Source organism: Myotis yumanensis, unplaced genomic scaffold (genome assembly GCF_028538775.1).
Source record: "Myotis yumanensis isolate MYYU_CA2020_CCGP unplaced genomic scaffold, mMyoYum1.0.hap1 SCAF_5, whole genome shotgun sequence".
Classification (NCBI taxonomy): domain Eukaryota; kingdom Metazoa; phylum Chordata; class Mammalia; order Chiroptera; family Vespertilionidae; genus Myotis; species Myotis yumanensis.
In genome coordinates this window covers 26,726,138-26,741,508 of record NW_027223756.1, presented here as the reverse complement: position 1 = coordinate 26,741,508, position 15,371 = coordinate 26,726,138, and the positions used below count along the sequence as shown (strand labels likewise).

At 39.2% G+C, this 15,371-nt stretch overlaps 1 protein-coding gene across 5 annotated transcripts in view; it reads left to right on the top strand.

The window, feature by feature from the left end:
• The window catches only part of ARHGAP26 (Rho GTPase activating protein 26), a 414,762-nt gene that overhangs the window by 240,924 nt on the left and 158,467 nt on the right, over positions 1–15,371 (top strand). For all 5 annotated transcript variants that reach the window (XM_070414706.1, XM_070414707.1, XM_070414705.1 and 2 more), the window contains exons 14-15: positions 679–753; positions 13,691–13,778. In XM_070414706.1, the coding sequence (XP_070270807.1) occupies positions 679–753; positions 13,691–13,778 (163 nt within the window). The remainder of the gene's footprint in view (positions 1–678; positions 754–13,690; positions 13,779–15,371) is intronic.

Here is a 15,371-nt window from a genome sequence, read left to right as displayed (position 1 = left end):
ATCGTCCCCTTTGGTAAATGATACAGTGGTGATCTCATCTTTGTATTTATGTGAACAAAGTACTGAGGTGGGTTAGTTTTGGGTTCTTTGTTTGGGTGTTTGAAGGTAAACCCCTTCTAGTTCACTTGCACATTTCCTTGGGTTGAATGAAGGTGGTCCTTTTTTTTTTTATTATATAATGAATATTTACATTACAAAAGAATGGGTTTTCTAATTTCTCAGTCTTGGCAAACATTCTCCAAAATTAAAAATGTCTTTGCCTTACAGCTCAATATTTTCATTCTCTCTGTGAAAATAAATTGTGAAGTATGAATTTTTTATCATGTCATTTTTGGCTTTTTAAATTAAAAAATTGGTTAACTTATGATCTATTTAAAAGTATGTATTTTGCGTCTTTCAAAACTCTTCAGATGCTGCTTTTGGCAACAGAAGAGGAAGGTTCCTTTCCCCTCTGATGACTGAACTAACTTGAGGGCTGAAGTGTGCAGCACACCCGTGAAATCCTAGACAGCTGTACCAATCTCACTCCTTCGCTAAGAGCAGAGCTGAGTGACAGGGGACTTTAATTAGAGAGGCTTTTAGAAGGAATGAGAAAATGAAAACAGTGCTTTTGGCTGGGTTGGCTTGACTTGTGTTTTGATGTACCTCTAATTAAATCATCACTGTTTCTCTTCTCAGGTATTAATGAGCAGGGGCTCTACCGAATCGTGGGGGTCAATTCCAGAGTGCAGAAGTTGCTGAGTGTCCTGATGGGTGAGTGCAGCTCTGGCTCTGCCAGACAGGCCCCTGAAAAGTCACCAGGTCCCTGAATATGGACAGCCCATAGGGAAGGAATCAGGTTGTTCCAAGAGGTAACTCCCAGAAATAAGCTGCCTCCCTCACCATTGTCATGGCTGCGGGAATCATTGGAAGGGGTAGTGAGTGGGACTAGACGAAAAAAATGGCAGGTCCAAGACACCACACCCTCTCTATTTGTAGACTTGGCCACTGCCAGTCCCAGTGGCACTAGGTGGCTCATGTGACCACCACACCCTACTCTGTCTTTAATAGCTCCTGACTCCCTCTGTCCTGTTTGGAGACAGGCATTTAGTGGGGCACACCCAAGGCCTGAGGAAAGATATTCCTCTAGCCTACAAAGGACCTCTGGTCTCATGTTCCCTGTTAAAGAGAAGGGGTCATGTGGTGCCCAGATAAAATGTATATAAGCAGATAGTTCTGATTCTCTTTGCTTGTAGATTTCAGCCTAGTCTCTCATTTGAGCAGCAGAACCTCTTTTGCAGCTGGCCCATATAAATATAAAGCTACTATCTCAGAATGTGCAATGTTTGAATCAAAAACCCATGAGCCAATGAGCCAAATTTGCCTAGGCTGCAGATTTTCTGTATTTTTAGATATGAATGCACCAGCCTCAGTGAGTCACATGGACCTAAATGGCAAACAGATCAGATTGCACCCATCAGTGGCTGTTTTTCATCCCCATGGAGGCCCAGCCATGTGCCTGGAGAGATGGACTGTCACTCAGGGGCCCTGCTCAGGGTTCTGGGCAGGGGCACTTCTCTTGTTAGTATTTGACATTTCATTTGCCATTCCAGTTTCTGAAAATAGTTTTCGTACATAAAGAATTCTCCTCTCTCATGTTGACGAGAACAACTCTCTACCTCTTTTCCAGAGAGCTCCTTGCTTCTTGTAGGCAAAATTCTACTATATTGCTAGTCACAATGAGATCTTTTACTATGATTATTTTAAAGTACTCCTTGGGAATCTGTTTTTTGGTTCAGATTTGGGATATGGTTAGTTTATTTTTAAAAATTAACTGTTTATTTTGAGATAATTATAGATTCACATGCAGTTGTAAGAAATAATTTAGAGAAACCCTGTGTGCCTTTACCCACTTTCCGCCAATAGTAACAACTTGCGGGGCTGTAGTGCAGTATCACAACCAGGATATTGATCCAGTTGAGATGCAGAGCAGTTCCATCACCATGAGGAGCCATTGTGATGCCCTTTCATGGCAATACCCATCTGCCTCACCCTCATCTCACCCCCATGCTTAACACCTGGCAACCACTGATCTGCTCTCCATTTCTGTAATGATGTCATTTCATGATAATCATATAAATGGAATCATATAATACGTAATCTTTTGGGATTGGCTTTTTTTCAATCAGCATAATTCCTTTCAGATTTATATCAATAGGTTTTTTTTTTAATTGCTGAGTAGTATTCCATTATATAGATACACCACAGTTTGTTTAACCATTCACTTGATGAAGGACATCTGGGTTGTTTCCCATCTGGGGAAATGTCAAATAAAGCTGCTATAAAACATTCGTATACAGTTTTTTATATGAACATTAATTTGTTTCAGTGGGATAAATGCCCAAGAATACAATTACTAGGTTGTATGGTGATAATGTTAACTTTCAAAAAATTCTAATGTAAGGCAGAATTAAGAGTCTAACACAGCCGCAGGCAAACTACGGCCCGCGGGCCGGATCCGGCCAGTTTGAAATGAATAAAACTATATAAAAAAAAAGACTGTACCCTTTTATGTAATGATGTTTACTTTGAATTTATATTAGTTCACACAAACACTCCATCCATGCTTTTGTTCCGGCCCTCTGGTCCAGTTTAAGAACCCATTGTGGCCCTCGAGTCAAAAAGTTTGCCCACCCCTGGTCTAACAGGTATCAGTCCTCGGTCTTTCATTTGTGAGCAGTGCTGCAAACAGTTGTGGAGCTTCTGCTCTTGGAAGCAGATGGTCAAGTGCTAGGGATGAAACTGTAGAAAGAGTCATTCCTTGTCTGCAAAGTGTCCAGTAGGAGGGAGATACGCATCCATGTGAAAACTATGGTGTAAAATACGATCCTGGTGCCTAATATGAGCTGGGTCTGGAAGACTCAGTAGTGAAGGAGAGAATAAAAGAATAATTCAGAATCAGGAAGTCTGAGCAATGGCATAGGGGCAGAAATCAGGGTCTGTGGTGGCTATACCAGAGAGTAATGATTTTATTATTTTAATATTGGAAGTATTCAGGCTGGACAGGAATGTTAAAGCTGAAAAGCTGAGATGGCCCCTTTTGCTGAAGAACTTGAATACTTTGCTAAGGAGTTTGTTTTCTCTGTAGGAAATAAGATGTTAAAAGTTTCTAAGTAGTGGAGTTGGGTGTGTTAGGACTTTATTACACACAAAAGTGTCAAGAAGGCAATTCAGAATAGTTGAAAGGGAAAATAAAAGGCATTTATTTGCTCACATAGTTGGTAAGGCCAATATGGCAGTAGGGTCTGGTGGTTCCAGTGATATCTTTACATTTGTGGGAGCCCTTCCTACTCATTTCTCTGGCTTTCATTATCTGTGACCTCTGCTTGTCTTGGTATTGGCTGTTTTCATCATTGGAATGTTCCAGATAGTCCTGTCTCAGCAGTCCTTGGAGCTTACATCACTGAGAAGGGAGTGTCTTTTTTGACAGTTTTGGCAGAAGGTCCCAGGGCGGACTTTGATCAGTATAGGGCCAGTCTGTCACATGATTCATTTCACAATCTCAGACGAGTCACATGACCTGCAGCAGATGGATCCAGATGGCCTGGATCCTGTGCCTATTTCTGGTGGTCCTGAGTTACCTCTGTGAGGGTGGTAGAAGGATAGGCTGGGTAGGGGGTTAGTCCACAGGACCTTGTGGACTGAGCAGGATTACTAACAGAATTATGGAGGAGTGCTTTCCTGAAATGGCTGGTGGGTGATAGCAAAAGTATTTTTGACACAGGTGTTAACTAGATCAGATGCTGATTGAAGAGGGTAACACTGGCAGCAATATGGAGCATATATTTGATCATGGAAAGACCTGGAGGAAGAAGACAGTTGCAACATAGTAGGCAGAGCACGCCCCATCAAGGGCTGAACCAAATAGCTGCTCTGAGGTCAGGGAAAAAGACAGGCTCAAAATGATTGGAGAGAGAGAATCAACATGATTTTTTAACCAACTGGATACAAGGAAGCAGGAGGGGCTGAGATATTTCAAAGATGACAGATTTTTCTGTCGGGCAACACTAATGAAATATGAGATTTAGATGGGTTTGCTAATCTAAAAGAGAGACACCTTAGCTCAGTTGTGCTAAGCAAAGAGTGGTGGGAAAAGATGTTTTTATCACTTCTATTTGTGGCCCTCCAGCAAGATATCTGTCCTTTTTTCTTCCTTAGTTTTCCCAGGGACAGACAAAATGATCATGGACATCTGAGAATTGTCATGAAAAACTAATAACTAGCAGCTGAAAGTCATGAGGCCTGCTGCCTCTGCCAGGAGGACATTGCAGATAGACTAGAATCCAAACTGAGGCTCAGCCAGAGCTCAGAAATGAACCCAGTGCAAGATCTAATAAAAATGGAATACAAAAATAATATTGAATATAAACAGAAATTGAAAAATGAAATAAAAATTAAAAAAAAGTGGAGCCCTGGCCAGGTGGCTCAGCTGGTTGGAGCATCATCCAGTACACCAAAAAAGGTTGTGGGTTCGATTACTGTTCAGGGCACATCCCTAAGCTGCTAATTTGATTCCTAGTTGTGGTGTGTAGGGGAAGCAACCAGTCAATGTTTCTCTCTCACATCGATATTTCCCTCTCTCTTTTTCTCTCCCTTCCTCTCTATCTAAAAATCAATAAAAACGTATCTTCAGGTGATGATTTAAAAACAAACAAGTGGAGAATGGTATCTGTGATTCTCACTACCCGTTAGTGTGGCTTTAGACTTGAGAAATCACCCAGTTGGCCAGTGAGACTCCAGACCTAAGGCCAAGCCCTGCCTCCACTCCCTTCTGTGAACAGGCTCTCAGCTTCATCAATTCTTGGCACTGTACTAGAGTGGGTTAGCCAAGGGTATAATATAAATATGGCTCCTATACTCCCAAACCCCTCCCTGCGATAGCTGGGCCAAGTGTGAACCAACCCCTTCACTCACTATTCCTTTAATCTGTATTCACTGGATGCCCTATTGCATCCCAGGCACTGTGTAAGATTCGGATTATTTGTCAGAGTCTCTCAAAAGTGGAATAGTATATTTTTTTATTGAAAGTATGGGTTAACATTAAAGACTTCTTTGATCACTTTGAGCTTACTCTGTGTACTTCTAATACATTGTGGGACTTTAATTGGGAAGAGAAAGACAGCCAGGGCTTGGAGAACATCTTTTTACTGGTTGGGATTCCTTAAGAAAGCTTGCCAGAATGTCTAACAGCAAATGCAGCGGAGCCTCATGCTAGTGTCATACCAAGAGCTACCCTTGACCCCTCCCGAATAGCAAGGGGTCATTAGTCTTTGAAGAGTGAAAAGGACTCAGGAAAGCTTGCAGATTCCTAGAAAAAGAGTAACTTCTGTATATGTACTGTCTGGTGTACTTTCCCCTTGAATGTTAAGTAAAGATAAATCTTTCCAAATTTTAGCTTAACATTTTAAAAATATAAATCAGCTATATGCTTGTTCAATGCTTGCAGGAATCGCTTCCTGTATATATTTAAGTAACTTATTTTTGGATTAAAAGTTATAAGTGGTCACAGTAGGAAAGTTGGAGATATACAAGAAGTAGAAAGAAGAAAATAACAGTCTTGCAGACCAGAGATAATCTTTATTGACCATTATCATACCACTATCACCTTTTAAGTATAATATCCTATAACGGAAAAAATGTTTTCAAATTTGGAATGATGCTGCATATTTACTGCTTTTTAACAGGCTTTCTCATGTAATAGTACAGAGTGTCTGTTTTCTGATGTTATTCAAGTTCTGTAGGAGTGTGACTTTTTTGGCCATGTATTGGGTAGATAGATGTACTATAACGTTTTAATCAGTCCCCTATTCTTGGGTACATAGACTGATTGCAATTCTTTATCATTCCAGAACATACTCAGATGAACATCCCCACTGGGGCAGGATAGATAGCAGAGGTTAAGAGCATGCATTTTGGAGTTAGACAAGTTGCAGTTCCACTGCCTACCTGTTCAACTTTGCACAAGTTATTTAAACCTGTCTGGTCTTCTATATCATTATCTATAATAATAGCTGCTGACTCTATAACAATGTGAGGATTACGTGGAGAGATTCATGTGGGTTGCCGAGTCTAGATCCTCCACGTTAGTCAATAAATGTTAGCTGTTACTATTTTTAATTTTCGTATGTTTATTTAGTGATTTCCTTAGGGTTCATTGTAAGATGGTGACTTGCTGGGTCAAGTTATGTACATGTTTTTAAGGCCCTTCATTGATCTTCCCAAATTTTCCTTGCCATTTCTATTACTTTTTTGCACGTAAATTATAAATATATTTTTAAAATTAATCTCGTTTTTGGTGAAGCATATCTGTAAATCTGGGTGAGTTTGGACATTTTCCCCATGTTTCTTGCTGAGTTACAGCTCTCCTTTCATGAATTGCCTGTTAGTGTTCTTAGCCTGCTTTCCCATTGGTGTAGTCACCTTTGGGTGTTAAGATCTGTTTATATTTGGAGGCTATGTTACCGATATTTTTTTCCAGCTTATCATTTATCTTGAACTTTAATTATGGTACTTTTGTTTTTGTTTTGTCTTGTGAATATTTTATATTTTTTATGAAGTCCAATCTTTTATGAAGTCTGTCTTTTTTCCTAGATGGGTTATATCTTAAAAGACCTTCCCCGTTCCAGGATTACCAAACCTTTTTGTGTTCTTTAAAATCCATCTGGGATTTATTCATTCAAAATGGGAGCTAACTCGCCTTTTCCTCAAATACTTATTTGATTGACCAATAACCGTATCAGGAGAAATGTTCCCCCTTTTTATTACTTTTACATATCACCAGTCATTCTTTTGCACATATTGGGGTCTGATGAAGGAGTTCTTACATATATTTTTCTAGAGAAAAGCAAGCTTTTTGTTTGTTATTATGCAATTCTCAATTTAAAAATATATGGTCATTTTCACCTTTTTAATGTTTGTTTTTCTCCTAGTTCTCTGCATTTTAGCAAAAATTATCAAACTTGTGCCCCATGGGCATGCCATTAATTTAAATTTTTTTTGGTTGATTTTGTTAGTTTATAATGCACATTTTTAATTTTGTAATTATATTTTCAGCATCTTTACTAACTTTACTTATTTAGCTGTTTTCATTTCAGCTGTTGCCTTTGTTATTTCAGTCTGTTTCTTTTTTTATTTGATGTCTTATTTAATAGCATCCATATTTTTCTGAATTTTATTTAGAGTACAGAACAGGTGTTTCTGAATATTTTTAGAGTGCTTTTTTTTTTGTCTCCATATTTTATGCCAACAAGTATTTTGTCAACTTTTTTATTTTCTGTTTAACCAAACCTGACTCGGAGAAGTTTATAAATCTTTATAGTTAAATTCACTGTAGATAGAGGTTGTTCTTGTTCTGCTACTCTTTTTCTGAATGCTGTTGGAGTCATCCTCTTACGAAATTGGGTAGTGTTGTACATGATTCCATGCAACTTTCTGGCATTCTTAAATTTTTTATTTAGTGTGGACCTGTATGCCCAAATAGGTTCCTCCTGGTTCTACTATTTGATCCTGGCTCTGGAAGAAGTGGAGTTTATTCCTGGTTAATCTGAAGTATGCTGAGGTTCTTCCCTTGTCACTGTCATGTTTCTTTTAGGATTTTCCCCCTTCTGAATTCACTTCCTTTGGTATAAAGGGACATCCACTTCTGTCCCCAGTCTAATTTCACTGCCTGGATTGTAATTTCTACATGATTCTGGCCACTCAGAAAGCAGCTTCCCCCAGCATATGTGCTGGGTTGGGGTGGGGCAGTGCAGCCTGGCGTTCATCTTCAGCCTGGCTTGGGCTTTCCTTTAGGGTAGGTAGAGGGCCCTGGCCTATCTCATTGTTCCTCCAAGTGGGTTTTCCTCATGTCTTCACCTGAGCTTTGGCTGATGGATATTCTTCTGGTGACCTTAAGCCTAATGTTCTGTGCTGTTGAAACTTTATGTCCCTCCCCTTCCTCCACCCTCCCCCATCTTTATTAGTATTTCACCTTAGTGGTGAAGGAAGGCAAATTCAGTGTGGCTACTTTTTCTTATCTTATTCTATAACTTTTTTCTTTTTTAAAACCATTATTTAAAGCCAGGTTGGTGCTACAGAGAACACACAGAAAGGATTAAATTGCTCTGCTTTGAAGTACTACTAGTAAATTATAGCAACACACCTCACCCATTGACCTCTGATCCAGCCATGAACTCTATATTTCCTTACAACTCTGGGCCCCTGAATGTCTGTATTTGTTTTTTCTGTGCCCTTCATTTCCATACCCTTTCACAGAGTAGCATAAATAAAAGCAAGTAAGGACTTCTTTCAGAAGATATCCTGAAGTAATAGACATTCTTCATGACCAGAGTCTTGCCTAGTTATGAGTGGGAAAGACCTAGACTTTGAAGATTGTAGCCTTATAGAAGCAGCAGAGCCAGGCAAGAAGTGAACTTCCAATTTTACCCACCTGTAAAGGGGAGCAGAGAAATCATGGCCAGGACTGGGAGATAGTAGCTGTTTGGATGGGGAGTGATCCTTCTGGGAGGTAGTAAGGTTACTACTAACCACCACCTGCAGTTCCCAGAAGATAGAGACCTTACATAGAAACTCACCTTCCTCTGCTCCTCCCACCTTCATCTCTGCTTATTGGGATGCTTCAGGCAGGTTCTCCTAAGACAGGGACTTGAGACAGTAGGAAGTTTTGGATTTCAGAGCAGAAGTGGCTGTAGAATTCTTGGGCACAAAATACAGGAAGTGATTAAAGTTTTTAAGATATATGACTTTTATAATGAGAAAATAATATGATAGAGTTAAACAAATATACTTTTGTATTGCTCTATTAAATCTTGTCTTGAAAGAATTACCTGTAAGATAAATGAAAATAAGTCGTATTTACATAGAAGATAGTATACTTAAACTGCTTCCTCAAAGATGTAATGGAATGGAGAATGTTATTAAATGAAAGAAAGCAAGATTATGTGGTGTTTCCTAAGGAATGACATATAAATCAATGAAACAGACAAGGGAAACCAAAAATAGAACATATGGTTAATTAATATTTGATAATGGTGCAATAGGGAAAAGACAGTCATTTCAACCAATGGTTCAAGTATTATTGGGTATTCATGTGGGTAAAAAATTAATTCAACCCTTATCTTAAACTATGTACAAAAATTAACTCAAAATGCATCATATTCTTAAACCTAAGAGCTAAACTATAAAAATTCTACAATAAAACAAAGGAGAAAATCTTTGTGATCTTGGTTTAGAAAAGATTTCTGGATGAAACACAAAAGCAGGAACTATAATAGAAAAGTCTGATAAACTGAATTTTATTTAAATAAAAAGCTCCAGTTCTTTAAAAGATATTAAGAAAAAGAAAATGCAAACTACAGACCAGGAGGGAATATTTGAAAAATATGTCTGATAAATGATTTTTATCCACAATATATTAAAAATAACTCTTGCAACTCAGTAATAAGAACACAACAACCCCCCCCCCCTTTTTAATGGACAAAAGATTTGAACAAACAGTTCACCAAAGAAAATATACAAATGGCCAAAAAGCACATGAAACGATGGCTGATGTCATTAATCATTAAGAAAAACCAAATTTAAAAAATGAGTTATGTACTAGAATAACTAAAATTTCCAAACTAAACACATGACGATATCATGTGTTGACAAAGATGTGAAGCAACTTTCAAATTGTTGGTGGGAATGCAAATGGCCCAACTATTTTGGAAAACAATTTGGCAGTCTCCGATCCAGTTAAACATTCTTATTCTAATGACACACTTTTACTCAGTTATATTGCTAGGTATTTACCCAAGAGGTGAAAATGTAGTCCATATAAAAACTGTATTAAAATATTTATAGAAGCTTTATTCATTACAGCCAATAATTGAAAACAACATAAATGCCCAGCAGCTAGTGACTAGATGAACAAATTATGGCATATCAGTGAAATTGGATACTACTCAGTAATAAAGGGATTCTACATATAACAACTTGAATGGATTTCAGAAATACTGTGTATGTGAAAGTGGATGCCAGGGGCTGGCTGGAGTTGGAGGGAGGGGATTGACTATAAAAGGGGCACAGGCTAATTTGGGGGGGGGGATGGAAATTATTTATATTTTGTGGTGATGGTTACATGATTATTTACATTTATCAAAAATCATCGAACTGTCCCCCAGCCAGTGTGTCTTTCCATGCAGCAGGAAGTCACAGGTTCTATTCCCGGTCAGGGCACATGCCCAGGTTGCAGGTTCAGTCCCTGGTCAGGGTTCATATGGGAGGTATTTCTCTCTCGCTCCCTCTTCCTTTCTCTCTAAAATCAATAAAAACATATTTTTTAAAAAGTTGTATGTATTCCTGTTTTGCTTGTTTATACTTTTAGAGAGAGCATATGCATACAAAACTGATATTAGCAGTTGCCTCTAGCATAGGAAAGGCTTAACCTTTTAATGTATATCTATTTGTTTTGCTTGACTGTTGTTGTTTTTTCTTTTACCAGGTGCATATATTACCTTCTCAATTAAAGGAAAAAGTTTTAATTTGCACACGTTAAATGTATTATTAGGAAATGTAGGAGTACATGGGTGACTTTCCTCATATTTCTTCCACATGGTCCCTCGTGTTTTTGTCAGCAACACAACAGTGGACTACATGGGTCTTGAGACTGACCTGGTGTGACAGTCCTAGGACCACCTCCCCCTGTAAACACTGCTTTCAGTCTGTGTCTCCTGTTTTTCCAAATCATGTGGGAGTAAGTAAAGGAAGAAGTCCACTCGTTTTGCTTTACCCACATGATGCTTTTTTGTTCCTTGCACTGCTCCTCTGGCTTAGGGCAGTTTTACTAAGCACTGTAATCGTCAAGAGACATGGTGGGAGACAAGTACTGAGTTTGAAGAAAGTTTTGCATCTTATCTCTGCCCCTTGTTCAGAGGCTACCCGGAAGCTTCTGTGAGTGAGTGGAGCATTGGTAGGGAGGTGTCGAAATCAGCGGCACTTTCTGAAAATGAGCTAGCTTGGGAGGCTGTCTTCAATTTAGTTGGGATATTAACTGAATTAAAATGGACGTGTTCAAGTTATGAGCCTTGCCTCATCAGTGCTATAAAAAGCCCTTTAGCCGGCTGTAATGTGACTCTTCTCTCTGTAATGTTACACAATATTCCTTTGGTTACAGAGCCCGAAGAAGTAGAAGCTAATCATTAGTTTGCTAAATGTGGTTCATGGAACAGTTCACAGCTCCCAGACCTGCCAACTGCTGCTTGTTTAGTGTCATGTTCACTCTTCTAGGGTAGAAGTCGGTTTGTTCCTCAGAAAAATGTACAGTAACATTTGTCTCACGTCCAGAACCCACGCAGTGTGGCAGCTCTCCATGTGTCTTGGTCACGGGGAGGGGAAAAGGTTATGCTAAGCAAAGTGTTTTGGTACATACACTTACGCAGGAAGAAACCGTGAAGGAATGTGAGATGACAGAGCAAGGAAAGAATTGAAGCTGCAGAGGTTTTAGATACTTGGAGAAAAGTGAACACGTTCACTTTTCAGAAATTGGCTGTGGGAGAACTCCATAGAGTTTCCCATTGTGTAGGGCCTAGAGATGAAATCATGCTCTTTGGGTTCTTCCTTGTTTGTTGCATGTGACAGGATAGACTTCATTATTGCCCGGTCACCTACAAACACATAGATGTGCTGCCTTTAGGAGCCATACGGCTGGATTTGTGCCTTCACCTGAGGATTAGCCTAAATCCTTAAGCCACTCCTGACTGTTTGGCTTCCTCCTACTAGGATGAAAGTGGGTTCTTTCCCGGTGCCCACTTATGACTCATTCCCCTTTCCAGCTGGAAGGCTCTTTGGCCCTTTTTTCTTAGAGACTATCAGAAAGAGACAATCCAGTGGCTGTCTCTATTTGCCTGCTGTGTCGTTTAGATCTCTTTGGATTATAAAACAAAACAAAACAAAACAAAAACAGAACACCTGACCTCAACTGGCTTCAGGAAACAAGGCATTTATTGGCTCCAATGATTAAAAAGCATGGCAAGATTCAAGGGCTCAAACCATGTCATCAGACCCACTTTTTCTGCTTCTCTCATCTCTGGTTTTGTCATTTATACTCACGCTCAGGCTCCGTGTGTTGGTATTTAGAGCAATTAAAAATTCTTCCAGGTGCAAGCCCAGCAGGAAATAGCAGATATCCTTTCCGCTAGCTCCTAAAAAAACCGTGACATTCACTCTCATTCAACTGACTTGGATCTTGGGCCATCCCTGAACCAGTCCCGGGTCCATAGAGATGCTGCACTTTGATTGGTCTGTCCTGAATCTCATTCCCCACCCCGGGAAGGGTAGAGCCTCACCTGAGCAGGTGGAGTAGTTGTGAGAAAAGGGTAGCATTCCAACTGAAAAAGAGGTGCTGTGCAGAAAGGAAAAGGAATGGGAGCTGGAGGCAGATCTCTAGGCTTTAGTAGGAGGACGCTGGATCCTCCCTACAATGCGCTGAAAGTCTCCACTTCCAACTACCTGGGCAGTGGGAAGATGGGGTTTCCTGGTTTGTGAAGCAGGTCATATTCCCCAACCTCTGCCTCATCTTCTCACCTGCCTGTATGCAGCTCAGGAAGACTACAATAAATTTTTTTTCAATTTTTATTATTTTTTTAATCAGAGAGGAAGGGAGAGGGAGAGAGAGATAGAAACATCAATGATGAGAGAATCATTGATCGGCTGCCTCCTGCACACCCCCCACTGGGAATCAAGCCTGCAACCTGGGCATGTGCCCTTGACCGGAATCGAACCTGGGACCTTTCAGTCCGCAGGCCAATGCTCTATCCACTGAGCAAAACTGGCTAGGGCAAGAATTATCTTTTTAAAAACAGTACACACTTATTTAAAATACACCCATTTGTTTAAAAGTCATGCAAGAAGGACAAAAGACATGATCAGGAGCCGATACAGTTGTGGTGGCTCTCATTGTATTTCTTGGCTTAAGGCAATTTTTAAAAATATATAAAAGTAATGGAATCAAGTCATAGTTTAGAAAAAAATAAAAATCATAATTCTACCACTCTGGGCCAACCACTATTTTAATTTTAGAGTATTTCCATTCAGCTTTTGTTCATATGAACTTCTCACAAACTTTTAAATCATGATATTTTTGCTACATATTTTTTTATTACCTGGTAATCCAATCATTTTTCATATTGCTCAGGAGCCATCATTATCATGCAAAAGCAACATAATATTCCATTAAGTAGATCTACCATAATTGACTTAATCATTTTTCTATTATTGGACATTTAAGTGTGTTAAACATTTTGAGGGTATTCTGTAACTTTTCTCATGCCTTATCTTGTTTGCTAAGAATAGATTGTATGAAGTGGGATTACCAGTTCAAGCGATATGAGCATTTTTATAATTCTTGGTAACTGTTGCCAAATTGGTTTTCAAATGCTGCATTTATTTCTACTGCCTCCAGCAGGTTATGAGAGCATCCGTTTCACTGCATTCTTGCTGCAATAGACATTTGGATTTTTAAACATTTTCCTAATTTAATTGGCAAAAAAATAGGTGTCATTTTGTTTTAACTTGGATTTCTTTGGTTAGTAGTGAGGCTGAATGTTTTTATATGTGCCTGTTTTTTAGCCGTATTTTCTGCTCCACTTCTCACATTGTCTTTTCTTCGTTTTAGACCCCAAAACAGCTTCTGAAACAGAAACGGATATCTGTGCGGAATGGGAGATCAAGACCATCACTAGTGCTTTGAAGACCTACCTAAGGTAGGGACTTTCCATTTGCAGGGCAGGGTGCCAGCTTGTTATCAGGCCATCAGGAAGAAAGCAGTTTTATTTTCAGCCTCCGGAGAACTGTTGGGTGGGTGTTTGAGATGTGGAAACAGCTTAGGTGTGGGTGTAGCCAGCTCAGCTGGTCACTTCGATTATAAATCATCCATAGTTGATGGGTTGCCATTGTGCAGTGGTACCATGAGTGATTTTAGGAAGCTTTGTTTTTTATGAGAAGCTACGATGACAATTAGCCTTTAACAGAACCTAAAATATGGTATTTCCTGAAATCCCTGAAGACTCTATTAACACAAGGAGTCCCATCCCATTCTGTTGGGAATGCATGATTACATGCCCTCTGTATTTTGATAGATTTGTGCATTGCAGATTGAATAAGTTGCTGACATCGATCCTTAAAAATGAGAACTTAGCAGTACTCCTTTTTGACTCCTTCAGCGGGGATTGGAAGATATCACTGTATTGGGGAAGAGACTGTTTTCCTGTAATAATATATGTGGTATTACTGCTACCTTCCTACTCCTCCCTCACTTATTAAGGGAGTGGGTGATTGACTAGCTATCTGCATCTCAATTTCAGGACTAGATTGAAATTTATGCTGCTCTTGAAGGGTAGGCATATTATAGTTATTAACTGTAGTTCTTACATAGGAAGGTGGGGGCAGGGTGTCTAGGTTTTATAAAGGTGCCCTTGTCTCAAAAGCAAAGGAGGAAAGGAACTGGTATTTTTGGCTATTGAGGAATGGATAGAAGAATCTTGATGTCAAGAATAAAATATAATGTAAGTGATGACTACGAGTTGAATTAGGAGATGCAATGAGAATAAAATAAAATCTGAGCCAGGTATAATGTATAGTCTGTTGAGAAGCTTATTATTTGGACTATTAGAAAAAACCTCAAGTTTACAGTTTAACATATTCATTAAATATTCATACCCTCAATACTGCCATTGTAGTTTATACAAAACCATGTTGTAGAGGTTTGCATTTAGCACTTCTTTTTGCATGTTGATAGTGATTTAGTAATGGACAGTAAGCATAAAACATATTTTCAAAAAATAGCAGGTAAAATTTGATTGTTTCATGCCTCATGTTAGGGGTTCTAGCTCTTTGGCATTCTCCAGCAGAACTCCACAGTGAATTTGCCACAAAAATACCTACAAAGTCCCTCATCGTATTTACAGATGAGCTGATTGTAATAACAAGGTGCTGGGGAGATGAGAGTTTAAGTACAGGTTTTTGCAAATGTTTAGCCAGTTGCCTGTTTCTCTGGCATGTTTTAAGATGCTCTTGTTTATGGGTGAGTCACTGACTGAAAAGGAAATCTCTTCGTTTGTGCTAGGCTTTTGCACCAGTTCTTTTCTAGTTGTGACTATGAGATAGTTGTATTCTTTCCCTAAAAAGGAGAGAGAATGAAAATTTCAGGTAAAATCTCAGGACCTTTTAGAAGGGAAACTAAATTGGACTCAGATGAGTTGCTGTTGCTTCCCCATGATCTTTGTCTTTGAGAACAGTTTGGCAATGTCCTGGCTGCTATGTAGAGAGAAAAATTTGATTGTTTTGATTGAGCTAAC